This window comes from Spermophilus citellus (assembly GCF_964194105.1).
Source record: "Spermophilus citellus genome assembly, chromosome: 4".
NCBI classification, from domain to species: domain Eukaryota; kingdom Metazoa; phylum Chordata; class Mammalia; order Rodentia; family Sciuridae; genus Spermophilus; species Spermophilus citellus.
The window spans coordinates 197,536,330-197,563,191 of record NC_138185.1 but is presented as its reverse complement, the minus strand read 5'-3'; the positions used below and the strand labels follow the sequence as shown (position 1 = coordinate 197,563,191).

General features: G+C 44.5%; 1 protein-coding gene across 2 annotated transcripts in view; it reads right to left on the bottom strand.

Moving 5' to 3' along the window:
• The window catches only part of RGS6 (regulator of G protein signaling 6), a 573,006-nt gene that overhangs the window by 48,068 nt on the left and 498,076 nt on the right, over positions 1–26,862 (bottom strand). For both annotated transcript variants that reach the window (XM_081289462.1, XM_081289463.1), the window contains exons 13-14: positions 15,747–15,857; positions 1,317–1,442 (exon numbers count right to left, since the gene is read on the bottom strand). In XM_081289462.1, coding sequence (XP_081145588.1) covers positions 1,317–1,442; positions 15,747–15,857 — 237 coding nt within the window. The remainder of the gene's footprint in view (positions 1–1,316; positions 1,443–15,746; positions 15,858–26,862) is intronic.

The following is a 26,862-nucleotide window of genomic DNA, read 5'->3' as shown; positions in this document are numbered from 1 at the left end:
ACATTGACATCGGGCAGGACAATCTTTTGCCCACAGTATATGCTCTGAGCTTTCAAGTAAAAAAATTTTAAAATTAATAAAACCCTTTTTTCAAAAAATAGCACTGTAATATTAGAAATAAACCTTTAATTAAAGAGAACTTAGTATGAAGAAGAGACAGAAAAAGAAAGAGAGAGAGAGAGAGAGAGAGAGAGAGAGAGAGAAATTTCCATCTTATCCACTGAGAAGTCACCAGTTTGCTAAAATCACTAAGGGGTCTCAGATAAGTCACATTTCCATGAGTCTTTCTGATTTTTTTTTTTCCTGGTGGGGTGGGTACCGGGGATTGAACTCAGGCACTCAACCCCTGAGCCACATCCCCAGCCCTATTTTGTATTTGATTTAGAGACAGGGTGTCTCACTGAGTTGCTTAGTGTCTCGCTTTTGCTGAGGCTGAATTTGAACTCGCCAGCCTCCTGCCTCAGCCTCCAAGCTGCTAGGATCACAGGCATGTGCCACTGTATTTGGTGTCTTTCTGATTTTTGATCTGACATAATAAGAAGCTGGATAAACAAAAACTTCCCCAATTTTTCATGATGAAGAACCCTCTTTCTTTTAATGCATGCCCTTTTCTTCCTCTCACATTAGACCCTATATTTTGGATGTTTTATTTTTTTCTTCTATTAAGTAGGAATTATCAACACATTTCCCTCACAAGGTATTAGATATTGACCAATAGAAATAATCAGATATTCTCAGTGGCATCAGATCAAAGCAAACAGCACACGGAATTGATAGAATTCTCACCCAAATGGGGGGAAAACATGTTTCAATTAGACTGTGTAGTTATGTCTCCCGTTACTGAATGATATTTACTTTGGCTTTTTGAAATTCTAAAACAAGCCCATTGACTCCTTTCTTTTATTTAACTTTTCAGAGTTTCAGGGCTTTGGCCTGGGATGGGAAGTTTGGGGGAAGAGGTCATCGGAGCTGCCTGTCTACTCTGAAATTCCATGATTCTGTGGTTTTCCTTAATCGATGGTGTCACCAAATCCATTTGAGGATTTAATTATTATCAAAGACAAGTTTCCAGATAGCTGAACAAATGTCATCAAATTGAAACTAAAAAATGCTGTTGTTGGTAGAGATGCTATTATGGGTGATCACAGAGTTACATATTTTATTTTCTCTTTTCTATTTCAACCTAAGGCAGATTAGTTGAAATTTGAACATGAATCCTAATAATGTTTTAATTGAGAAAAAGAGGTGGAGAGACTGATTATGCCGATTCCTTCACACACCTTTGGAGGGATAGTTTAAACTTTTGAGAGATTTACCTGAGGTTTTCTGAACTGAATTCGGACTCCAGGAATCGAAGGAACTGGTCCCGCCCCACCTGGTCCTTCAGTATCTCATCGAAAGAGAAACCCCATCTTTTTACTCGTTGCTGGCTGGGCTCTTTGCTTTGGGGTGGAAAGAGAAGGTTTAAAAAATTATCAATACCTGGCAAAATCCTGTACCATATTTAGTTCAACAACTTAAAATTGAAGGGATGTATTTAAGCCACAGATTCTATGAGACTTGAACACTTTCCAAATGCAGTCTTTTGTACAACAACAGTAATCACAGTAAGAAGTTTCTTTAAAGAAGGCATGTGAAAGGGCAGTGGGTAGTGAGGGTCATCGGGGTGTCCTCCAAGTGGCTGCTGTCTCCTAGAGATGTAACACCACCAATTGATTGGCCCTTCCTGGACTACTCCTGTCAATCATGGGCCCAACATTTGGTTCTATCTTTTTTTTTTTTTCACTTTCACTACAATCCTGGATGTTTTGTGAATCCAACCTTTCATCAAAATATTGTCCCCTATATCTCTTGCTCTTTTCTGAATCCACCAAGGAGAAATTAGCATCTGTTCAGAGTTGAGTGATACGACTGGTCAGCAATGCTTCGACTCATCCTGAATAAACCACATTCACTTGTTTGGAAGCAAGAGAGTGGTGCATTCACAGATCGGTTTAGCCCTAACATGCAGTGTTCTAAGCATTTTACATCTGCGACTGTATCACATCTGCATTTTACATTTTACAACTTCTCTGTGAAATATGTATTAGCATTATTTCCATTTTCCAGACAGAGAAACCTAGGTCCAGTGATCGTTTGCCTCAGGAGACACAGCTAAGTGTCAAGAATCAAATCTGACAGTGTGGTTCCTGAGTGTGGCCCTAACTCTGCTCTGCTTGGTAGCTCAGCGTGGCTGTCATTCACATTCACACTAAAGGAGCAGGGACCGGTCTTACTCTTTTGGTGATGGGCCATGAGAATATTTCCTTCAGCATTTGTCTTGCCACCCAAGGTTTATTTACTCCTGACTCTTCCTACAGCAAGAAGGTTGTCATTCAGACCAGAAGCAGAATTATATGTCCCCACCCAAACCCGCTGAATCAGAACCTACAGTTTAACAAGATCCCTAGGTGATTTCCAACCACATTAACACTGGGAAGACATTGGTCTACCAATAAATAGTTTTCCTCTTTTAGAAATAGACCCATATTTTTTTATGATCTCTAACAGTAAGTGAATAAAATCAACTTTCCTCTTACTATGGAATTGACATATTCTTAATATTTATCAAAGAAAATTTCATGTAGTAAAAAAGGAGGCAGGGAATTTTTGTTGGAAGGCTTAGAAAAGCCTAGACTAGATTTGTTCCAGAGAATTTTCTGTGATGGTAGAGATCTTCCATATCTGTACTTTCTGATATGGTAGCCACTAGCCACAGGTGGCACTGGGTATTTGAAAAGTTGCTGGAATAATGGATGAACTAAATTTTAAGCTACATTAATGTTAAATAATTTAAATTTAAATAGCTACATGCGGCCAGTGGCTACTGTATTGGATACATTGCTCTACATCTAAGCCACCCAGACCCAACTATTTTTGTATCAACAGATGTAACTGGCAGAAGCAATGTCTTCTAAGGACAGTGACCAATAGATCACTGGGAATCATCGAGGCTTTGGCTGTGAACTTGCATTTCCAGGCAGAGCTCAATAGGGTCCATCAGGGTTGTAAACAATGGGAAATTCCATGGAAGAACCAGGCTGGGCCTTCCTTTTATAAGACTTTTATAAGAAAAGCTTCTGTTTTCTCTCAAATGCAAGCCACAGAACTAATCAAACTCAGTAACTTTCGAAGTGACCAAAATAGAGAAATGCCCCTGGGGTTGATGCTAAAAGCAAACTGAGGCCCCAGAAAACTGCAGGGCACCATGCCGTTCTGCCCAGGTCATGCCATGGACACAACTATCTGCTCCTCACCAACCAAGGAGTCCAGCTCTGCAGGACGACACTGGTGGCATCTGCACCTGATCAAAGGCTGTGCCCAGAGAACCAGAAGTGGAGAGTGACTCCATTTCCTCTCTCCCTCCCTCCCTTCCTCCCTCCCTCTCTCCCTTCCTCTCTTTCTCTCCTTCTCCTCCTCCTCCTCCTCCTCCTCTTCTTCCTTCTTCTTTTTTTTTGGTACTGGGGACTTAACTCAGGGACACTTGACCACTGAGCCACATCCCCAGCCCTATTTTGTATTTTATTTAGAGACAGAGTCTCACTGAGTTGCTTAGCACCTTGCTTTTGCTGAGGCTGACTTTGAACTCGCCATCCTCTTGCCTCAGCCTCCTGAGCAGCTGGGATTATAGGCATGTGCCACCACACTGGGCAGTGACTCAGTTTTCCTAGTGACTATTTCATACATGCACATTTTCCACCCATGTCATCAGTTTCTGATACCAAAGCAGAGTGTCCACACTCACCCCACCTGATTCCTGAGTGGTGGGTGGGAAAAGGGCAATTTTGGAAGCAGGCCAGAAATCTTGGACTGTCACGATAGGTATAAACAGGGAGAAAGGACTAGAAACCAGAGATGTTTAGAAGGGCTCAAGGTCACTCTTCAGGAGAAACCAGAGGGTCCGAGGAGACCAGATACCCTGATGTATTAGCTTCCTAGGGCGGTCAGAACAAAGGACTAACAACCTTAAAACAGCAGAAATTTATCGCCTCACAGTCCTGGAGGCTAGAAATCTAAAATCGAGGTGTTGGCAGGCTGTGCGCTCTCTGCGGACTCGAGGGGGAAATCTGTTCCGTGCCTTTCCCTCCACTGCGGATGCTGCCAGCAGCCCTTGGCATTCCTTCACTTGTAGATGCCTCTCATGCCCAGGCCTCTGTCAGCACCCAGGCCCTCCCTGTGTTCCTGTGCTTGACATCTGCTCTGTGTGTGTTTGCGTCTCTGTTTTCTCTTCTTATGGAGACGCCAATCATATTGAGTTAGGGGCCCACTCCACCCCAGCATGGCCTCATCTTCACTAATTCATCTGCAACCACCTCCTTTACAAAAAAAGGTCAGAGGCTGAGGTTCTAGGAAAGACACAGAACTGGGTGATGCTGTTCAACCTAGCATACCTGAGTTCCCTCAATGACCCATTATTCTCAATCCTCTTTCTATTGTACCCTCCACATCTGCTTCTTCTTGTCCCCCCACCTCCAGTAGTATTTGACCATTGAGATTCTCTTCTATTAACTATTTTTTGGATCCAATTTCTCTATGCATATCTTTTCTTTTTTACTTGGGTATTTCTAACATCATCCACTTTAAGGCTCAAGAATAGATCTGGTGGGGCTGGGGATGCGGCTCAAGCGGTAGCGTGCTTGCCTGGCATGCGCGGGGCACTGGGTTTGCGGGGCGCTGGGTTCGATCTTCAGCACCACATAAAAATAAAATAAAGATGTTGTTTCCACTGAAAACTGGAAAATAAATATTAAAAATTTCTCTCTCTCTCTCTCTCTCTTTAAAAAAAAGAATAGATCTGGTACAACCAGAGAGATGAAAAATTGTGCTCTATATGTGTAAAATGAATTGTAATGCATTCTGCTATCATATATAACAAATTAAAATTTAAAAAAAGAATAGATATGAATGCATTGCTACTATTGAATGGTCTCTTATGGTTATAATTCTAAAAGTTTAAATATCTCTTGACATCCATTCCCAGACAATATCCATTCCTGGTACAATAACTTTTACATGGACAAAATCAAGCAAGCCATCCACGACCCCACATCTGTTGTGTAGAAATGCTTCCCCTGTGACCTATTTTTTATTACATACAGCTTTGTATCGTCATTTAGCTTTTTAAGGGCTATGTCATTGCCTCTCCAGCTATATTGTGAGTCCTTTGTGTCTTTGTATTCTCCCTTAGTACTTTGCACGTGGCCAGCGTTCAACGCTAAAAGGAAATCAATAAAAAAAAAATGCATATGGTGATGTGGCTGAGGTGTCCTTATCCTGACAGCATTTTCTAATCACTAGCTGGATGCCTTTTTTCTAACTTTTATTTGTCCTCGGTGAATCTCATCAAATTCCTTCTTCCTGTTGGGCATCTCAAACCAACACATGGAGAAGACAGGTGGCTCTCCAAGGGAGCCTGAATTTCCTTCCAGCTGATCTCCCAGCTAATGAGCATAGAGGAAATTTCCCAAACTGGAAATGAGGAGGCCAGATTCAGAGGAAGCAGCCATCTATAAAAATGCCCGTTTCTCCTGGTCTGGCATAGGGCTAGGTGTGGTGCAAGGGCTTTACAGGGCCCCATTGCATCTCAGTATAAGCCAAGGAGGTAGATACGTAAATGTCCAGAGTCCACAAGACATCTGATTGCCCAAGGCCACAGAGCTATAACATTCTGGAATTGGAGTGCAGGTCTGGCTGCCTCCAAAGTCTATTCTTTTTTTCTCCCCCCAATTTTACAATTTTGCCTTCTACTCTGGTCCCCTCATTTGATGTCTAAACTAAGACCTGGGGGGAAATGCAAGCTATCTGCAAAACACAAAAATGTTTGTGTTCTTCCTTAAGCTCACTTGTGTTCTTCCTCTAACCTCCCATTTGACGATCTGAGGAGGCATGGCCTTAGAGGTGATTGGTTTATGAGCAGAATTAATGTTCTTACCAGAGACCCAGAGAGCGCCCTTACTCTTCTACTATGGAGGACAGAGCAAGAAGATGGCCCTCTCTGAACCGGGAAGCGAGCCCTCGCTAGACACCAAATCTGTTGTGCCTTGATCTTAAACTTCCCAGGTCCCAGCACTGTGAGAAATAAATGCACAGTATGTGTAGGCCGCACAGTCTATAGGATTTTTATTAATAGTCCTAATGGACTAAGACAGAAATTGGGGGTGGGAGTGGGAAGCTGATCCAACAAATACCTAAAAATGAGAGAGTGGCTTCAAAACGGGACGATGGAGAGAGGCTGGAAGTTTAGACGTATTTGTTGCCGAGAATGGACCTTCCAGGTAAGTGTGGTGAATGCTCAGAAAGAAAAGAGAAGAGCTGTGGACAGAAAGCCTCCATTTCCTTCAGCAATATCTGAGTAATACTGAAAGTGATGTAGGTAGAAAGAAGGATGGAGAGGCTATTCTGAGGACGTTTCAGATGGAAACGAGGAATGTGCCATTGGAAACCGGAGCAAAGCAGATTCTTGTTATAAAGTGGCAAAGAACTTGGCGGAATTGTGTTTGTACTGTATTCTAGTGTCTTGTGGAAGGTAGAGCCTGTGAGTGATAAAACTGGATGGTTAGCAGAGGAAATATCCAAGCCATGTGCTGAAGGCACAGCTTGGCTCCTGACTGTACAGTGGCACAAGAGAGAAATGACTTAGAGATGGGAATTGTTAAGCAGAAAGGAAATAGAACCTAAAGATTTGGAAAATTCTCAGCCTGTCAATATTGCAAATATGAGGCCACTCATGCTGTAGCCAAATGACCATTTGATAAAGAAGCCAGGAGCAATTATTCTTCAAAACAATGGAAGAATGACCATGAAGGCAATTCAGAGGCCATTAGGGCTACCACTCCCACCACCGGCCCAGAGTGCCAGGGGTATGAGGTGTAGTGGGGAGGACAGTGTCAAAAACTGCAGTTACCCCCAGTTCAGGCAGGCCTGGATGCCCTTGGCTCAGTGCCTCGAGGGTGGGGGCCTTGCAGAGATTTGCATGTGGCTGTACCTAGAACAGCCCCCAGCACAGAGTTGCTGTGGGGGCATCCCATAGAGCTATGGAGATCACACTACCACCTAGGTAGTCCTGGATGGCAGAGCGTCAGCCAGGAAAGCCCTGGGGACACCACTCTAGCTAGGAGCACTGAGGAGGTGAGACCAGGGTCAGCGGGTCTGGATAAGTGGCCCAAGAGGATTACTTCTGAGAGTTGAGGTATACTGTTGTTATTTTGGATTTACTTGGGATCCATTACCCCTTTCTTCTTGCCTAATTCTCTCTTATTGGAATGGAAATGTCTATCATATACCTCTCCCACCACTGGAATTTGGAAGCAGATCACCTGTTGGTTTCACAGGTTCACAGCTAGAAGGGAATTTGCCTCAGGATGAATTGCATCTTGAGTCTCACCCATATCTGCTTTAGATGATATTTATATGAGACTTTGGATCTTCAATCTTAGAGTTGATATTAGAACAAGACTTTGGGGGGTTGTTGAGATGGGATAAATGTATTTTGTGTGCTGGAGTTTATCAATCGGGGGTGGGGGGGGTCAGGAGTGTTTTAGATTGAATTTTGTGTCACTCCAAAATTCATTTATTGAAACCCTGACCCCTAGTATGATGGTATTAAAAGGGGGAGGATTTGGAAGGTAATTAGGTCATGAGAAATGGGACTAGCATCTTTGTCAAAGTAACCACAGAGAGCTCTCTGCTATATAGAGTCCCGGTGAGAAGATTGCCATCTACAAACTCGGAAGTGGGCCCTCACCAGACACCAAACTAGCTGTCGTCTTGATGCTAGACTTCCCAGATCCCAGAAGTGAGCAATACATTTCTTTTGCATATGAACTCCACACATCGGTGTACTTTTGTTATACCAGTCTGAATGGATTAAGACAAGTTATTAGAAAAATTATGAAATAAGAAATAATTCTTTAAGAAAAAAAATATACAATACCCCCATCTGAGGCCAATACTATGAAGAAACAATCACAATTTTAGTAATACTCCAAGTACAGCCAGAGGGGCCTGAATACTTCAATGGGGAGTGGTCCAGTTATCTCTTCCTATGAAAAAAAAAACAAACCCTATCCTGAAACCCAGAAGCTTTTAGAACAGTAATTTATGACTTGCTCTCACTATCCCAGGTCGACTGGGCTGTACGGGGAAGTCCTGATTTATGGTCTTTCATATAGATGTAGTCAGAAGTCGGAAGGGGTCATCTGAAGGTTGGCCTAGACTGGACCTCCAAAGGGCTCAACACTTGGCAGTTGCTGTTGGTTTCTGGTGGAGAGCTCAGCTCAGGCTGTTGACTGGAACGTCTACACATGGCCTCCCCAATGGCTTTTCATAACATGGCAGATGGGTTCCAGGAGGAAATGTCTCCAGAGCAAATATTTCACATGTCCAGAGTAGAAGTCATAAGGTTCTTAGAATGTCCCTTCTGCTGCAGTCTTGGTTGAATAAGATACCAGGATCAGTCCAGATGAAAAGAGAAGGAGGGGTCCCCTTAACATCAGGGGGAGCACATGCATACAAAGAGGGAGTCATTGATGGGGCCATTTTCGGGGACTGACTACCATAGAAAGGGGCTTGACTAATATCCTGGATTAATAGTTCTGCCAAACTCATTGTGCCCGGGCAGCTTTGGGATGATCTCTGCCTCTCAGTGGGTCCGGCTGGCTGGGAGCGGAAGCCTCTGGCCAAGCTAGACGAGCCAGCGTCCTTGAAGCCCTCTGCTGAAGTGCTTGACACCCAGCAGAGAGGGAGAGTGAAACTGTCAACTGCAGAGAGCAAATTGCAAACCACAATTCTGCTGGCAACACCAGGTTTTCATTAGACCCACCATCTGGTTAATGACACCACCCAAAACACATCCCAGAGGCCTTCCCAGGATGCTCTTCTGGTGATGTTTAGACTGAAAAATTCTCTCCAGCTGCCATCTGCCAACTTTTGGCTGATCTTTCCTCAATGATAAGCTCCTGCTATCACTATTTTCTTTAATTAGACTTTATTTCTCAGAGTTTTCATTGGATAGACTTGAGGTATAATTTGCTAGTGATCTTCTTGCTGGGCATGGTGGTTGCTGCCTATAATCCCAGTAACTTGGGAGGCTGAGGCAGGAGGATTGCAAGTTTGAGGCCAGCCTCAGCAATTTAGCAAGACACTGTCTCAAAATAAAAAAATAAAAAAAGGACTGGAAAGGTAGCTTAGTGGTAAAGCACTCCTAGGTTCAATCAAAGCATAAGATAGCCTTGTATTCCCTCTGAATATCTGCTTTCTTATTCTTGGACTCTTGGATCCAATAGCCTCTCTGAGAAGAGGTCCAAGAACAATGTCCTCTTATTTATATCACACCCTGCACTATTTTGTCTGTCCTTCTTTTGCACTGTGGTTTTTGTCCTTTGCTGTGCTGACTGTAAGCTTCCCCCAGCAGAGTCAGTGTGTCCTTCACCTCTGTAGAATCCAGACATTGTCTGCAATGTCCCAGGCCCTGGACGCTGCAGTGAGTCTACCTGGACCTTCTGCAGCTCAGGAGAAGCTCAAGCCCAGCTCAGATGAACCCGGATTCCCAGTGGAGTTGTTGTCCCCCCCACTGCCTCTCCTCGTCCACACACCTGGACCCACATCCACCAGCGCCCTTCTTCACCCACAGTGTCTGGGAGGGTGGGGGGGGGGTCTTTACTGAAATTCCTGGTTCTTAAAAAGGGGCCACACATCGCACTTCTGGCAGCTGACAGTGTACAAAGTCACATACTCGACACTCTTAGTTTTGCAAAGCCCTTGGTCACTGGATGCTGGAACAGTCCTGGCCTTGCACACAGACCTGGTTTCTATCATCATTCCGGCTTCTCCCCCCCCCAGGAACAGAAGATGCACCTGTCTCGTTTTCTCCCTTGGCACAGCACTCGGTCTCCCTTTGTTGTTTGAATCTACCGACACCCCTACCCACAGGGACGATTTTCTGCCCCCTGGTGGCTTAATGCCCTTTGCCAAGCGAGGAGGAATTCTAGTGCCAGGTGGAGGAGAGCAGGTTTTATTTACCTGGCTACCTTTGTGTTCTGAGGACTTCTTGCTCAGAACACAGCACAGAGTAGGTTTCCGTACTTATGTGTTGCATTAAACCAAGAGAAAAAATTAACCTTTTGATGGTTTTATCAGTCATTTTCAGCCTTTCCTTCATGGGCGGGGCTGAAGTGAGATGTTGGCACTGGGCCCACACTCCGTCTTTCCACCAGCACCACTGCCAGCGCCTGAGTGGGGACAAGAATCAGGACTACATTTTTGCTTGCATCTAGATGCTGCTTATAGGTGGACAGGACCTGCAGCTGTCTTAGGCTAGATATTAAATTAGAGACTGAATGCCAAGAGCAGAACTGGAGGGCTCTTAAGGGCAGGCAGCCCCTCCTAGGGGTAAAGTGCCGAATAGGTTGGGATCAACCAAGTAGCCAGGTGACCATCATTGCCCCAAAGTATTGCATGCTTCTTTGCTGACTTAAGAACAAAGGAGGAAATTCATTTTATCACAGTGAATTAGGCTTTTAGTTCTCCTTCTTTTCTGAATACCAATGAATGACCAAAGGAAGAATCACTCACTTATCCATAGCCATCCAACCTGCACTTTTGAGTGCCTACTAAGTGCCAGATAGAGGTTTAGATGCTAAATTAATTGCAAGTGATTTTATATTTTGATGAGTTATTTAATATTACATCCTTTCTCCACGCACCCCCCGACAACTCACTGGGGGAATGAGCAGCCACTTTAAATCGGGCAGTCACAGAAAGTTTCCCTGAGGAAGGGACACCAATGACAAGGAGACATGAATGAGAAGGAAAAACAGCCCAGGGGAAGAATGGTCCAGGAGGGGAACAGTAAGACTCTGAAGTTCAATGAAGTTCAGTATTTAAAAAACAAAAACAAACCAACCTCCCCCAGCACCATGCCCATAGTATGTAGGAATACATGGTTCCTATCAGCAGATAATAAGTTTGAGGAATTTCAGAAAAGGTATAAAGCAGATGCATCAAATTCATGACAAAGCTGATCAAGAGCAGTCTATGATGCCAGTAGAGTCATCAAAGACAGTAGCTGGGCAGGGGCTGGGGACAGAGCTCAGTGGCACAGTGCTTGCCTAGCATGCCCAAAGCCCTTCCCAAAGGCAGCTTAGGAAAATGCCATGCTCTGGCGGCAGGACTGGAAATAGAGGCCACGGGTGGGCATTGGACAGGGGACATATGGAAGAAACTCAGTACAGAATAAGCGCCACATGGAAGAAGGGGTTTGCTAAGTAAAGGGGGGTGCTTTTTGTTCAGTTTCCAACACAAGCAATAAGACCAGGGCAGTACCTCTGCTAACCTACAGCAAGTACTCAGCGACAAATCACCTCAGCAGCGCAGAGAACTCTAAAGACACCCCAGCTTTCCTGCTACCTCCAGTTGCTTTGGCAGATCTGACTGGGCTCCCCCAGGACCCATCACAGAGGGAGAAGAGTGGACTTCTTGGGGAGCACCCAAGGAGGGAGCTGAGGGGCAGTAGAACCTCCAGCTGGACCTGACTCAGGGCAGAGCACTTGTTCTGCTAAAGAAGGTGGGGCTCTGTCTCCCAAGGACCCCACAGCCGTGTCTTAGAGCTCTGAGAGAGGATCCAGTCTCAGTCTGCTCAGCATTCAGAGGGGTCCCTGACAATATACCCGAGCCCTCCCACTGAGACACATGGGGGTGCGGGGGCGGGGGGGCATCCCTATAGCAGCAGGAACTGCTCAGAGTAAAGCAGCCAGGGCCAACTCAGGGAACCACACCAGGAGTCCCCAAACCATGGTGTGTCCCAGAATCTCCTCCAGTGCTTGCTGAAGAAGCAGGTGCCAAAGTGCTGGGCATGGAGCTCTGTGGTAAAGTACCTATCTAGCTTATGCGAGGCCCTGGGTTCAATCCCCTGTACCAGAAGGGGAAAAAATTTTTAGATGTCCAGAGCTGCTCCAGGGCATTTTTTTTTTTGCATGTGTATTTTTAATGTTCACAGTTTGAGAACCATTGACTTGCATAGTTGCTGAGCGAGCTGTCAGCACCTATTGATATTGTTTCCTAACCCAAGACTATGTGGGGAGATTAAAAGAAAAAATAAATAGCAAAGACTTTCATTTACGAAAGTGAGTGGTCCTCCAAGTCACTGGGATGTGCAAGGAATCTTCTGCTCCGAGCAGTGATTGGAGCTATGAAACAATGATCCTCTGATTAGTGATTGCCAGGGACCCAGACAAGGGGGCAGATATGTAATGGAGATATTTAAATACAAAATAAGGGAAATAAAATCTATATCATGCTCTCCGGGGGATTCAGAAGGATAGACATGAAGAGAGCAGAGCAGACTGCTAAGAATAAAACCCAGTCAGCACATCAGGACGGAAAGTGTGATTGTTGCCACCCCTCCTAATCTCAGTGGGAAAAGAAAAAGTCACCAAAGCCAAAAATCACAGAATGGACACCACCGAAATCCACACTGGGGACTCTGAAGAGCAGCAATTCCAGAGGTTGTTTCCTTTGAGTATAGAATAAAAAGACTAAGAGATGGAAATTAAGATTGGGAAAAGATAAGAGAGATGGCAGCTCCATTCTGGAAGTTAAGGATTCCTACCAAAGGATTTCCTGAAAAGAGAGGGTAGAATGGAAAAAAAGAGAAGGCATGATTAAACAATAAAAAAAAAGGGAGAAAGACAAAAGACCCTGAATTCAAGAGAGATATAAGTTTTTGGATCAGAATGAAAGAAACTACCCGAATCATGTAGAAATATAAATAAAAAGAGATGCTCATTGACATACGATAGAAGTTCCAAAATCTAGCAAGTTCATATACATCTGGAAAAGAATGGGATGTGGAAGAGGTGAATTAAAAGTTTCTGCTTTTAATTTTACATATTTCACTCTATGTGTTTTTATTTTAGTGACTTTTTAATTAAAATATTTCAAAGTAACATTTTCTTTAATAGAGCTATAAAAAAAAGTTGGCATAATGAGAGAAATAGACAAATTCTAGATAGGGCAGAGGGGTGGGAGGGGTAATTAATGATGCTGGAATGTGATGATCATAACTATCCAAAGTACAGGTATGAAGAGATGAATTGGTGTGAATATACTATGTATACAACCAGAGATATGAAAAACTGTGCTCTATATGTGTAATAAGAATTGTAATGCATTCTGCTGTCATATATAAATTTAAAAAAATTGGCATAAAACTTGACTAGTGAAGCAAAAGTCAGGGAAGAGGAAAAGAAACAAGAAGAAAGAATGATATTCAGAAAATATAAAGTTATCAGGAAAAAGATACAATAAATGATCAAAGTAAATTCGAAGGTTATCCTTCCCAATATCCAAAGCAAAACAGCATTATAAAAAATGATCTGAGGACATTATAACCGTCAAATCAAAAAGAATGGACATCCAGTAGCCAGGTGAAGACTCTCGAATATATTAATAAAGAAATAGAAAGTTAAATGAGACTCCCCCCGCCCCAACCTATTGGATTTGCAAAGTTAAAATGCTTGGGTTTGTAAGGATGTAGGGAAACAAGAACTCTCAATGAGGGTGTGAAAAAATTTGTTGTAGTTTTGCTCAAGAGGAATCTAGGCACATGAACTAAAATTAAAATATGTGTACCATTCCCAGAAATTCTACTCCTGGAAAATTTATATTAAAGAAATAATTGGACTTGTGTACAAGCGATGTTCCTTGAATCATTGTTAATGTTATAGAAAAAGACATGACTTAAATATTTATGACCCAGGGATGGATTAAATATATTTTACTTCACTCATGTCAGGGGATATTATGCAGATATTTAAAAATGATAAGGTGACTCCATGTGGGCTCACATGAAAAGATTGCCATGATACATTGCCAATTAAAAATATTGAGCAGTATATATAAAGAACCCAATTATACTAAAGAGTAGGATATTTTATATTTGTACAAATCTAAAGGGATAGACACTAAATCAGAGGTTCCCAAACTTTCTGAGTTCATGACACCCTTAGTGAGTTAAGTTTTTCATGGTCCCCTTGGGCCAGAAAAATCCCTAACAGTTATTAAGTTCAGGATCAAATCAACTTAATATGTATTTATGTACTTATGTGAAGTGCAAATAAATTGAAAGAAAAAAATTTCTTTCTTTCTTTTTTTTTTGGTACTGGAGATTGACCGCAGGGGCATTCAACCACTGAGCCACATTTCCAGCCCTATTTTGTATTTTATAGAGACAGAGACTCACGGGAGTTGCTTAGTGTCTTGTTTTTGCCCTATTTTGTATTTTATTTAGAGACAGGGTCTCACTGAGTTGCTTAGTATCTCACTTTTGCTGAGGCTGGCTTTGAACTCGTGATCCTCCTGCCTCATCCTCCCAAGCGGCTGGGATAACAGACATGCGTCACCTTGCCTGACTATAAATAGCCAGCTACAATGTAAACCTGTTGGGACTGCACATTTTCTCAAACTTTGGAATCAGATTGGATTCTACCACTCTCTTTTCTTCTCCCAGGTCGATTTTTATACAATATTAACTTTTTATCCCAGAAACTGCTCTGAACAATCTAGATTTGCAAACATGTGACATCATTGAGAAGGATGGAATACGCTCTGTGGTTGACAGGGAGCCACCCTGAGCCTGTAGCTTACACCGTCTCTGACAGTTGTCCGACATTGCTCTTCCCATCAACCATTTAGTCCATGGTAGCCTTAGTTCCCCCCTGCAGCTTGGAAACGAGGGCGTCAGACTACAAACAGAGCTTCTTCCTAGAGAATGATAATGGGTGAGAGGGAGAGAGGATTTTCTTCTTTGGGCACATATGGATTGCTTTTTAAACTTTTCATAATAAGCATTTATGACTTTTACTTATTCTTAGAGGGTTTCTCCATTTCAAGAGAAGATGCCAGAAAAACAACCAAAAAACCCCAAAGAACAAAAACAAAAGTGGAAGAGAAAGTGAGTGTGACAGAAAAATGAGAAAAGAAATGTCATCCAGCTGGGGGGGCAGAGGTTGCGAAGGCACAGAGCGCAGAATTGTTTACACGCCTCCTATAATTTTGGAAGTGGTCCAAGACCCTCTGGGCTTCCCTGGTTCAGTGATTGAGTAGCTACACCTGTTCCCCTCACAGGGCAGGAGCGCCTGGGTGATGGAATTACTGCTGCCAGGTTTTCCAGAAGAGCAGAATGATGACATTCACAGCCCTGGAACCCCCTGCCTGGTACAGTCCTAACTGCCACATACTAGCTGTGTGACCTTGGACAAGTTCATGAACTCTGCTAGGCCTGAGTTTCCTCATCAGTTCCATGGCAAGAGTAATAATGTTTAATAATGTTTATGTGCTGAGAGAATTGAAGACACCTACTGTGTGATATGGCCAGTACGGAGCAAGTGAGTGCCAGCTAATACTGCCACCGCCTGCTAAGAAGAAAACACGGATTCTTTTTTTTTTAATAGGAAAAAGTGAGCGACTGCCCAGTTATTGTGATGCACAAAGGGTCAGAGAGAGAGGTCAGAGGGAAGCCACAAGGACCCACCTACAAATCAAAGCTCTAAGGAGGTAGAAAGCTGGAACAAGCAGAACTCGGTCGGGGATTCCTGGCAAGGTTTCTGTGTTAGCAATAAAACGCGTCAGATGAAGATAGGGAGTAGGTGATCTCATAGTTTTTTTCCCCCTGCAACCCTCCCGCACCCAAACCTTAAAACATTTTTTACCTCATCTCTATGTCCCATAAGGCGATGTCATCACTGATCCAGGGATTAGATGGCTCTGCGGGCGTTATGAAAGGATCATATTCCACATACTGCTCCGTGTAAGCAATTAAGCTGCAGGAGGGAAGCACAGAAAGGCACTGACTTCCCGGAAAAATGGCAACTCTGTTTCCCACAAATAGGAGAGCAGTCTTCCTATGACTCTAAATTAAAAAAGAATATTTCTACTCCTACTTCTGACCAACCAAACTGCTTTCACTTGTCCTTGTTCCCTTCCTGTCATGAACATCAGCTCTGCATCCTATGGCTGCAGTCATAGTATACAGATTAATTTTAAGACCTCCCCCGCCCCCCGTCCTGGTTTACCTGCAGCTTAGCGCACCATCTTGCCCTGCTTGTGCTAGCCTTACGGATGCATTGGTCCAAACCTGCTTGAATTGCCTTCCTGCAAAGACCACAGGTCTCAAGGCATCAGGAGCTCACAGAAGACATACTATGTATGGTTCTGCCAGGTGGCTGACCCAGCATTCACAAACAGGGGACTTTCTTATGGGAAAGTCTTTTAAATCCTGGCACACCACAAGGAGTTCACATTTTTCCAAAAAGCCATTTCATTTTTCTAGTTATAATTACAACCTAATAGATATACTAATATATAATGTAATTAATATATAATGTGAAACAATTAAATAGTACTAAATGGTTGTAGGTACCCCCTAAAAAGCCGTTATTGTTTTCTCTTATCTCTTCTTCCAGAGGCATCTATGTTCTATCTTCTGTTCCTTCTAGAATTTACCTGTCTATTTTAACATTATGTGCTTTTGTAGCTGTTCTCAATTTATGAATTCTAGACAAGGATTTAACTTCCTACTCACTAGTCTCCCAGTCCGCCACTTCAATGTTCTTCCAAATAGACTTGTACAACTATTTTTGTTAAACCAGTGGCCAGTGTCCACATTATTAAACTGGATAAAATTGTTGCTCAGCCTAGTAGCTAACTACTGTTTTCCAAGTGTCTTGAACAAACCTATAAAACACTTAGCAAAAATGTTTTTACATCTTAGACACATGAGATATCAGTTCTCTTCCTATCCCCTAGAGATCTTCTCCCCTATCTCCAGGAAGTCCTCTTCTCCATAGTCTGTAGCTCTCTTTCCCCAACATGGACTGTTATCTCCATAGACCTGAAGCAAAATCATCATCCTGAGACTTCCGTTACTTCTATTGAAACCTCATTTCTCAGATTCTGTGTCTGGATCTTGGTTTATATATCACATTTTCTTTATCTATTCATCTGTTGAAGGGCACTTATTTGGTTACATAGTTTAGCTATTTTGAGTTCAGCTGCTATAGACATTGATGTGACTGTGCCACCGTAGTATTCTGATTTTAAGAACTTTGGGTAGGGTATTAAGCAAGGAGTCGGATAGCCGGATCAAATGGTGGTTCCATTCCAAGTTTTCTGAGAAATCTTATACTGCTTTCATAATGGTTGTACCACTTGGCAATCCCACCAGCTATGTACGAGTGTACCTTTCCCCCCACATCCTCACCAACATTTATTGTTGTTTGTATTCTTGATGATTGAAGATAGAACGTCTTTTATCTAATTACTTACAAGTTACGGAGGAGGCCATCCCCTGCTGGAGTACTGGTCCAGGTTGGAAGACCTTAGATTTAGTTCTTGGTTAAGACATCAAATTACTCTTATCAAGTTTACCATATATTATATAATAGCCTTGTTGAGAGGTAAAAAAAAAAAATAGGAAAGCATTTCAAAGTAATCTTGAAGTCCTCTATAATCATCACATATATGATTGAAAGCACCATTCCAGGAGAGGTAGATCATGTGTCCTGTAAGTCCTCTATAGGCCCTTCAGTGTTTCTCACTGAATTTTAAAAGGCCAGAGAGCAACTATTGAAGTGGGAAGTGCTGCCTGGTGACTCAAACCACAGTGACACACTGGCTTCCAACCATGTCTCTTTTCGAGAAATTTGGGAGTATCTGGAGAAGGGGTGGTGTGATGGTTAATCTGAATTGTCAACTTGATTGGATTAAGAGGCTTATGGGTGTGTCAATGAGGGTGTGTCTAGCAATGATTGGCATGTGGGATAGCCAACTGAAATGGAGACCCTCCCTAAATATGGGCAGCTCCTCCAATAGGATAATGACTTGGATGGAGTAAAAATTGGAAGAACAAAGACTGCAGCAGATGCAAGCTCAATTCTTCTTTTTTCTTTTTTTGTGGTGCTGGGGATTGAACCCAGGGCCTTGTGCATGCAAGGCAAGCACTCTACCAACTGAGCTATATCCCCAGCCCTTAATTCTTCTGGAATGGGTTCTTGATTGCTGCTGTGATCTTCTGAGGCTATGGGACTCTGGCTTCTTCACTCTTCCAAAGTGTACTCTGCCAGTGATTCTCCAGAAGCCTTTGGTCTTGGACTAGGGTAGCACTGTTGATCCCTCTGGTTCTGGGGCTTCAGCCCCTTGGACTGTTGTGCAGCTACTGGTTGGTCCAGCTCTCCAGCCTGCAGATGGCCACTGTGGACTTTCCAGCTTCTGGTTGTGTAAGCCATCCTAACAAATCCCCATTTTATAATTATCTGCCTATTGATTCTGTTCTTCTAGAGAACCCTGACTAACACAGGTGGTGAGATTTAATGGTGATCTTGGTTCAAGAAACTGTGGTCCTAGGCAGGATGTTGTAGCCACCCACACCAAGAAACAAGATATGGGTGAGCAGGCACCGAAGGTACTTCTTGGCTTTAGCTTGGTTCTACTCATCCACTGAGAGCTGCACCATGATGTGCACACAGGGAAAATTTAGGGGCTGCCATGGACCCATTTGTAAGCTCTGTTCCTGGCCCTGGTTGATTTGCTCAGAAACAGATGCCTGCCCCGAGTGGGGTCAATGTTCTCTTTTTCCGGCTTCAGCAGTGGAAGCTATATCGTCACAAAGACAGGAGCTAGAGGTGGTCACATTCCCTACCACTCATCTGTAGTGAAATAGACTGAGGCTGTGTGGAAAGTGGAGAAAGAGCAGGGGCGAAGAAGGAGCCTCAGAGGTGCTGAAAGCCCTGGCTCTGATTCATTTGAGCTTCGTTGCATGGCCATCCATCCCAGAGTTCAATCTGCGGCATTGTATTCCAAGGATCTATACAGGCTCCATTTTTTTGCTGAACCAAAATCAAACTGGGGTTGCTTGGCTTGAAACCTAATCAATACATTGAAAGGCGGGTGACAGGGAGGGGAATATGAAGGCATGTTCATATTTCTTTTGTAGCACTGGCCAAGGAGGCTCCCTGTCCCCAAGAATATGTGCTTCCTGGGGTGCACAGATCACAGGATGAACAAAGTCTGCTCAGGAGGCTCAGAACAAAGAAAAGGCCAGGCAGGCAACGAAGGAGACGGCCACGATCAATACTCAAAGTCAATACTAATGACCACAGAAAGACTTGGGGAAGGACAGCGAAAGCATAAGGGAAAGTACAACAGAGGCAAGGTAAGGGGTGTTGTGGGAGGCCCCCCACCTACACGGATGCATGTGGCAGAAAAGCAGGAGGAGGAGGAGATGGAAAATAGAAAATAAACATAAGAAATCTAGAGGACGCTCATTAGGAACAATATTTCTCACTGGGCTTCTTTAAACATTCTTGCGCCCTTGTCCCTTTCGCCTTCTGATCACTCTCTGGTTTTCTTATTTTGAAGTTCTTGCATCAGTAGAAGATGCTATCTATCAACCTTTGTCAAATGTGACACCCACCATTACTGGGGCTTTGAACTGGCCCCTGGGTGGAGATGCAGAGCTGGCTGATCTGTCCACACACTCCTGCCCCTTTTCTCTGGAGTAGCTGGCACTAATCAGCAGATGCTGCCATGGAGACACTCTGTGGTCAGTCGGCCATTTAGAAGACAGCGTTCGGCACTCCTGATGTCATTAAACAGCAAACAGGTCTCCGGGTCACGGGGAGATGCTCGCACTGAGCTAACGGCAAAGTCCAGTTTCCAACTCTATTAACCAGTCATGGGGTGCTAAATGGTTATTAATTCAAAACCTTCTCGATTTACAATGTGATTAGGGTCTACCTTGGATAAACTTGAAGAAGAAGGAAATGATGAAAGGGAGTTTAGAAAACCTTTTGTCCAACCACTTGGAAAAATCTGGAAAAAAGTTTTGGATGTGATCCTTTCTTTCTGAACAACAGCAACGACAACAACAAAAAGTTGACATGACTTGGTTACAAATAATGTGACTTGTAAATAAAGAAACATTTGGCCGTGGAGTTAGAGGAAGAAGAGATGCGGCCCCCGAGGTGGAGTGATGCTGAGGAAGGCATCCCAGGAACTCAGTGCACGTATGTGGAGTTGGTTTGCAGAGTGGGTAGGAGAGGAGATGAAGAGGCACCAACGTGGTTATTTTTCAAGGGAGAAGAAGGCAAGGAGAGAAAGGCACAGTGACGCAGGGACCATCATTTCCACTTTAGTGGTACAGTGGACATGTGCTAAGGCATTCCTGAAGTCCCAGCCTCCAAACAAGCTGGAAACCGGACACGGAGGGTGTAAAGGATGAGGAGGAGGACGTGCCACCTTCTCCTTGGTGTGTGCAGTTTCTAAACTGATACACGAAAGGGAGGTGGAACAGAGGAGGACCTGGTGAGAGAAGGAAAAGCAGGACAGAGAGGAAGCTGGGTTCCCATCAGTTAGTTAATTAGGGTTTTTCATGTAGGAGAAGGTGGGGAGGAGAGAGGACAGATAAAGAACTCCCTTCCCAGCACCTCAGGAGGCTGAGGCAGGAGGCTCTCAGGTTCAAAGCTAGCCTCAGCAACTTTTGAGGCCTTCAGCCACTTAGTGAGACCCTGTCTCTAAATAAAATATAAAAAGGGGCTCAGGGGTTAAGTGCCCCTGGGTTCAATCCCTGGTTACTCCTCACTCTCTCTCCAAAGAAAGACAGACAGAAAGAATTCCTTAACCACTGGTCACCCAGAGGAAATCTATTCAATAGAGAAACTTGGGATGAGTTAAGGGACTTGCAGGTGAATTGGGCCCCTCTAAAAGAAGAGCAAATGCCAGGAAAGGTCTCCTGGACCTTTTTTCCCTGTACACTACAGATTCTAGGTCCTGGTCTGGATACGGTGACCCTGGCTATAAATGTTACCTCTGATCTTTTTTTCCTGTCTCTTCAGTTGGACTGGGAGAAAGGAGAAGCAAGGACCTCATGGTTTCTGGAATCACACAAGAGCTAAGTTGTAATGAATTCTTTGGCCTCCTTTTCCCCCTTCCCTTGAATCTATCATTAGACATTAAGTTCACGGACTTCTATCACCCCAGCAGGTTTTTAATAGAGCCTTAGGGTACTCAGTCCCTTGCTGTCTTATCTCATTTCATTAATTACATTTCATGATCACTGCAGGTCAGGAGGCAGAGGAGAAACCAGCACCCAATTTCAGGGAGCAGCGGCAATCTCAGAGATAGGCAAGCAGGATGATGTTAAAAAAAAAAAAAAAATCAATGCAGCAGTCAGCCATGACTCACACATGGCTCCCAGGAATGGGCGAGGATGAGTCAAGCGCAGACGCAGACTCAAAAGGAAACAACTTGATCTCTTCATGTGCAGGCAGTGTTATGGGGTACCTGGGTGATGGTGACCATGGCGTAGCTCAGCACCACTGCGGATGGGAAGAACCTGACAACATGATGAACAGCTTGGAGCTAAAATGTACAGTTCTGTATTCTTGAAGTTGGTCTGTCAAGCGCTGTTAGGCTTGGGTGAGTAGAAAAGAGACTCTGCTGGGGACTCTTGCAAAGAGGAGGAAGACCTCATTTATTTGGCACCTTTGATTTTCCAGAGAACATAGACAAATGACCAAAGGAGCCTCTTAGGGGAGTCTATAGGGGAAATAAACTTCAGGCATCAAAATTCATTGTTTGTCATGAAAGATAGCACATGACACAGAGAAGGCTCTTTGTTCTGGCTTTAGGATTAAGGCTAATACTTGGTTATTTGGTTTCCTAGTGTGTAAGATTCAAATTTCAAAAATGGATTCCATTTCCCTAGACCTTGAATCGAGTCTGGGATTATGTCTTGCTTTATCCGATAAAATTCAACAGAAAATGACAGAGGGTCAGTTCCAAGCCTCAAGAAGTTTTGCCTGCTTCTTCTCTCACTCTTGTAATCCCACTGTCCCCGTGTGGACAAAATCAAGCTAGTCTGCTAGAGTCCAAGTGGAGCAGAGCCCAGTTGTCCCAGTTGAGGACATTAGAAACCTGCAGAAGCCAAACACGTGGGACAGTCCAGCCAAGATCAGCAGAGTGGCCCCCGTAATCCACAGCAGCATGAACACACATGGCTGAGCCTATGCAGCCAACTGGCCCATGGACAAGTGAGTAATATAAAAGGCCTATACAGGGTTGGGATTGTGGCTCAGGGCTAGAGCGCTCACCTAGCGTGCATGAGGCACTGGGTTCAATCCTCAGCACCATATAAATATAAAATAAAGATACTGTGTCCACCTATAACTAAAAAAAATACATATAAAAAAAGGCCTATACAGCAGTCTTCCCTTATGGATGGTTTTTCTTTTTTGTAGTTTTGGTTATCCATAATCAATTGCAGCCTAGAAATATTAAATGTAAAATTCTAGGAGTGAATAATTCATGTTTTAAATTGCTTGCTGGTTGGAGTAGTATAATGAAATCTTGAACTCTTCTGCTCTACCCAGGACATGAATCATGTCTTTGTCCAGCGTATCTATGCTGTATATGCTACCTGCCTGTTAGTCACTTAGTAGCCATCTGGGTTATCAGATCCACTGTCATGGCATTGCAATGCTTGCGGTCCTTGTTTTACTTAATAATGACCCCAAAGTGCCAGAGTAGTGATGATAGTAATTCAGAGAAGCCAAAAAGAAACCATAAAGTACTTCAAGTGAAAGGTGAAAGTACCCAAAGTTATTTAGAGAGACCACATTCATGTAACTTTTGTTCAGGTTGTTCTGTTTTATTATAGGTTATTTAAATCTCTTACTGCACATAATTTACAAGTTAAACTTTACTACAGGTATGTATACATAGGAAAAAAATAGTATTGAAAATGCAGTACTAGCTACAGTTTCAGGCATCCATTGGAGGTCTTAGAATGAACCCCTTGTAGATAAGGGGAGAATACTGTAATTTTAAGCCACCATATTTTGGGGTGCTTTGATAGTTATCCATAGCTAACTGACATAACCAGTCAGCCACAGATTGGGAAGGGATGTTGGTTAGGAAGGAAGGGCTGCTAGAGACAAGCATGTGGATAGGAAGAAGGAAACAAGCCCACACTAAAAACCTAAAAACAGGGACTCAAAGAGCAGAATGGTCTGGGGCCATCTGGGGAAGGGAAAGCAGATTGTGGCACCTCCTAAGATCCTGATCACTGACAGAACTTTACAGCACAATGTAAGGACACCGGCTCACGTCATCCAGAAGTAACTGAAATGTAGCATCCTCTCTTTAGGAGGGCAAGTATGCAAATGATCTTTAAGAAAGATTTTCACTTAAAATAGTTAAAATCAAAAGCTTAAGTATTCAGTGGTATTTGTCTGGAAAGTTCATCTGTGTGTGAAAGGAAAACTGATACCTCAGGTGGGCTTTGGTGCTGCTTCTGGGTACAAAAGGGAGCCTGGGAAATGCAGCTTGGTCACCAGGATGCTAGGATTCAGGGGCATTTTAACATTTTGGGGGACAATGGACAGAATATTTGAAATTGGGGTGACCTGAGAAAATTGTGCACAAGAGCCAGTCTCTGCATGTGAGGTCCCTCTCTCCCCAGGAGGCTCCAGATTAGCAGTGCCATGGAAGCAGAGGAGGGAGCCACCTGAAATGTGGGCTGTAGCACCAGCCTCTGGCTGAGTGGGAGACAGAGAAGAAGAGAGGGCCCCTGGGTGGGAAGAATTGCATTAGCTTGTCCTGTTGTTAAAGGTTTGCATCTGAACCGTCCCCCTAAAGGCTCATGTGTTGAAGGATTGACCTCCAATGCAGCAATCCTTGTTCAGAGGTGGGGATTTGGGGAAGTGATTGGGTCAGGAGGGCTTTAACCCATCAGTGGATTAATCCATCGAGGAATTACTATTTGAAGGCCTTATTGGGAGGTGGGGAAACTGCAGGTGGTGAACCCTAGTTGGAGAAAGTAGGTCTCTGGAGGTGTGCCCTGGAAGGGTATGCCCCTTGCCCTGTTTCTTTCCCCTCTGCTTCCCGATTGCCATGGAGTGAGTGGCTGTCCCCTGCCATGCTCTTCCACCATGATGTTCTGCCTTTGTGTTGGACCCAGAGCCATGGAACCAGCTGACCTTGGACTAAACCCTCTGAAACCATGAGCCCCAATAAAATTTTCCTCCTCTAAGTAGAATTTCTCGGGTATTTGTCACAGAGGTGGAAAGCTAGCATACCTTTGCTCCTCTGAGCAGTGCACACTCGGTTCATTCCATCTCACACACCTGAATCCTGTTCCTTTCCAAAGCACCATTAGTCACCTTCACATCCATCGTGAGGGTACTGAGGGCCAAGCACCAGACCAAGCTCTTGCCTGCCAACTAAGCACCACTACCCTCTTTCCTTTAAAGAGGTGGAAAGGAGGCACAGAGAGAAATGGCTGAGGGGGAGTCAAACCTCCACGGCTGTCCCCATCCTCTAAACGGTGGTCTATGCGGCTCCTGTAGTTTGCAAAGCTCCTTATTTCCTCCCCATTAGGTCTGTGCTCTTAACCCCATGCTGACTCTTGTCTTTTCAGAACAGGGCCTTTGCTATCACCAGCCTGCCCAAACTCAGGGGACTAAATGGAAAAAATATGGGGAACTCCTCTCTGGGGGATGCAGTCCTGACTGATTACCACTTATCACCTGGGGCGGGCCCAGCTGTGTGGCCCACCTGCGAGAGCTCAGCTTGCCCCTTGGCTAGCTGCCAGGGCCACCTCCTTGGCCTCACCTCCGTGGAGCCCAGCCGGCTGACAGACAGACCAGCTCCAGGATGCTTTATCTCCTGCGAACACCCGGCTTCCTCTCCCTCCTCCCCGCTATCTGGGAGTTTCCTTGTGGCTCTAATGAAAAACCTCCTGTCATCTTGAAGAGTTGCCAGTTATTGCTGCTGGGAATAAAACCCAGCCTCTGCTGGGGTCAGGCTCCTGGAAGCTTCTAGCTGGGGAGTGAGGCTCTGTGGTTGGACTAATCCCTTGATGTGAGCAGCTCTCAAGCATAATTAGACATGCCAGGTGGGCTCCTCCCTGGGAGCTGGTAAACAAACAAACAATAGGAGGCTCCAGGCCCTGCCCCCTCCCCACCTGAGCTTTCTCCCTGCCCTGGCCTCAGCACACCTGGTTCAGGTGCTTCCTCCACACCCCAGAGATAAGACGTAGCTGGCGACTCTCCTGACGTGAACTCTCGGGTCAGTTTGAGATTCTGAGGAGCTGCCAATGGCTTCACCAGATCCTCAGAGATCAGAAGAGTGAACACGAAGATTATCCAAAATGTAGGTTCCTTAGGTCTACCAGTGGATCCGAATCCCTAGGGCAGACGCTTGGGAATTTTCACTGTTGAACTTGCTTAACGGCCCTCCCCCCACCCTGCCCAACACACACACACACACACACACACACACACACACACACACACACCCCTGGGTTGTGATGCTCAGACCACTGAATCTGGGCAGTGAAGCCTGGGGAAAGGGTCTCCTGCCTCCACTGCAAACTCTAAGGAGCCCTTCCAAGGCCAGACCTTAGCCCTGCTAGCCCACAGGCCTCACAGTGTGCCAGCACATCAATTTCTGTCCCTGTTTCACAGAGAAAGAGGCGTATAGTTCCTCAGAGCTCTGAAACCAGTGCATTGGAGGTCATTCAGCCAATTTCCTTCTCAGCCCTTCTTTGGGGGCAAAGGCACCAGAGTGAGACATAAAAACCACTTTCAGAGTCTGGTGCTCTGGCCAGAGCCCTGCACGATGATGTGTGTGTGTGTGTGTGTGTGTGTGGGCGGTTACTCTGTAGCCGGCAGAGTGAGCTGTGACTGTAATTCTGGAACCGGTGGCAGTTGACTGTGAGTGGGGCTCTAATCATTAGCAACCTCTGGAAGCAACTGCTTTAGGGAAAGTAGAAAGTAGATTCTCAGTGGGGGTGATTTTGTACCCCTCCCCCACACCTCTGGCGATGTCTAGAGACATTTTTGGTTATCATAACAGTGGGTGCAGGAACTCCTGGCCTCTAGTAGGTAGGCATCCTGGATATTGTGAAATATCCTATTGCGTATTGGACATTATAAACACAATGAGCAATTCTGGCCCAGAATGTCAATGGTGCCACTATCAAGAAACCTTGGAATAGACATAACATGCCGCCAGAGACATGAATCCAAATCCACAGATGTCCTTGGCCCTCAAAGGCAGAGTGTTAATTCAGGGTTTTGATTTGGGAATGGAATTTTATTAGCTTCCATTTGTCATTATTTATCTAAAGGTGTGGATGGACCCAGGGGATGGCAGGGAAAGGCTTACAGGTGGATCGTACAGTCCCCTAAACAAGCCACCAATAAACACTAAGACCCCATTTAAACCCTTGATTCCTCCAGAAATTGGTCACTGGTTAAACGGCAGCATTTGGATGAACAAATGTTCAGTTCTGGACGGCCTGATTAGATTTATTCCATACGGATTCCCCAGGTGGTCTCCCGTCTTCACCGAAGAGTTCAAAAAACACACCATTTAGTTGATAAAATTGAATCTCCCACGAGTTAACGGAGTGGAACCAGCCACTGGTGCAGATTGAAGCACAAATGCTCCTGTGAAAGCCAGGCTGGGGGCTGGGGGGGCAGATATCTTCCTAACAGTTGATTCGATGCAGTTCAGTGGTTGATGGTGTGTGGAAGCGGAACACCTCCGGAGGATCCAATCCCCTCCTGTTTACATGGCCAGCTCCTCAAAGGGCACACGGAATTTCTTTCCCCTATAAAGTGAATCTGGGCATTTTACAGCTGGAGAGGGAGCGATTCCATTTGAATTCATCAAGAGGCAGAAGGCAAAGAAGCATGCTGGAGCTTTTAAGGAAGGACATTCTTCCCTGATTGACAAGGTCCTGGGGCCACCCCCTGAGAAGTT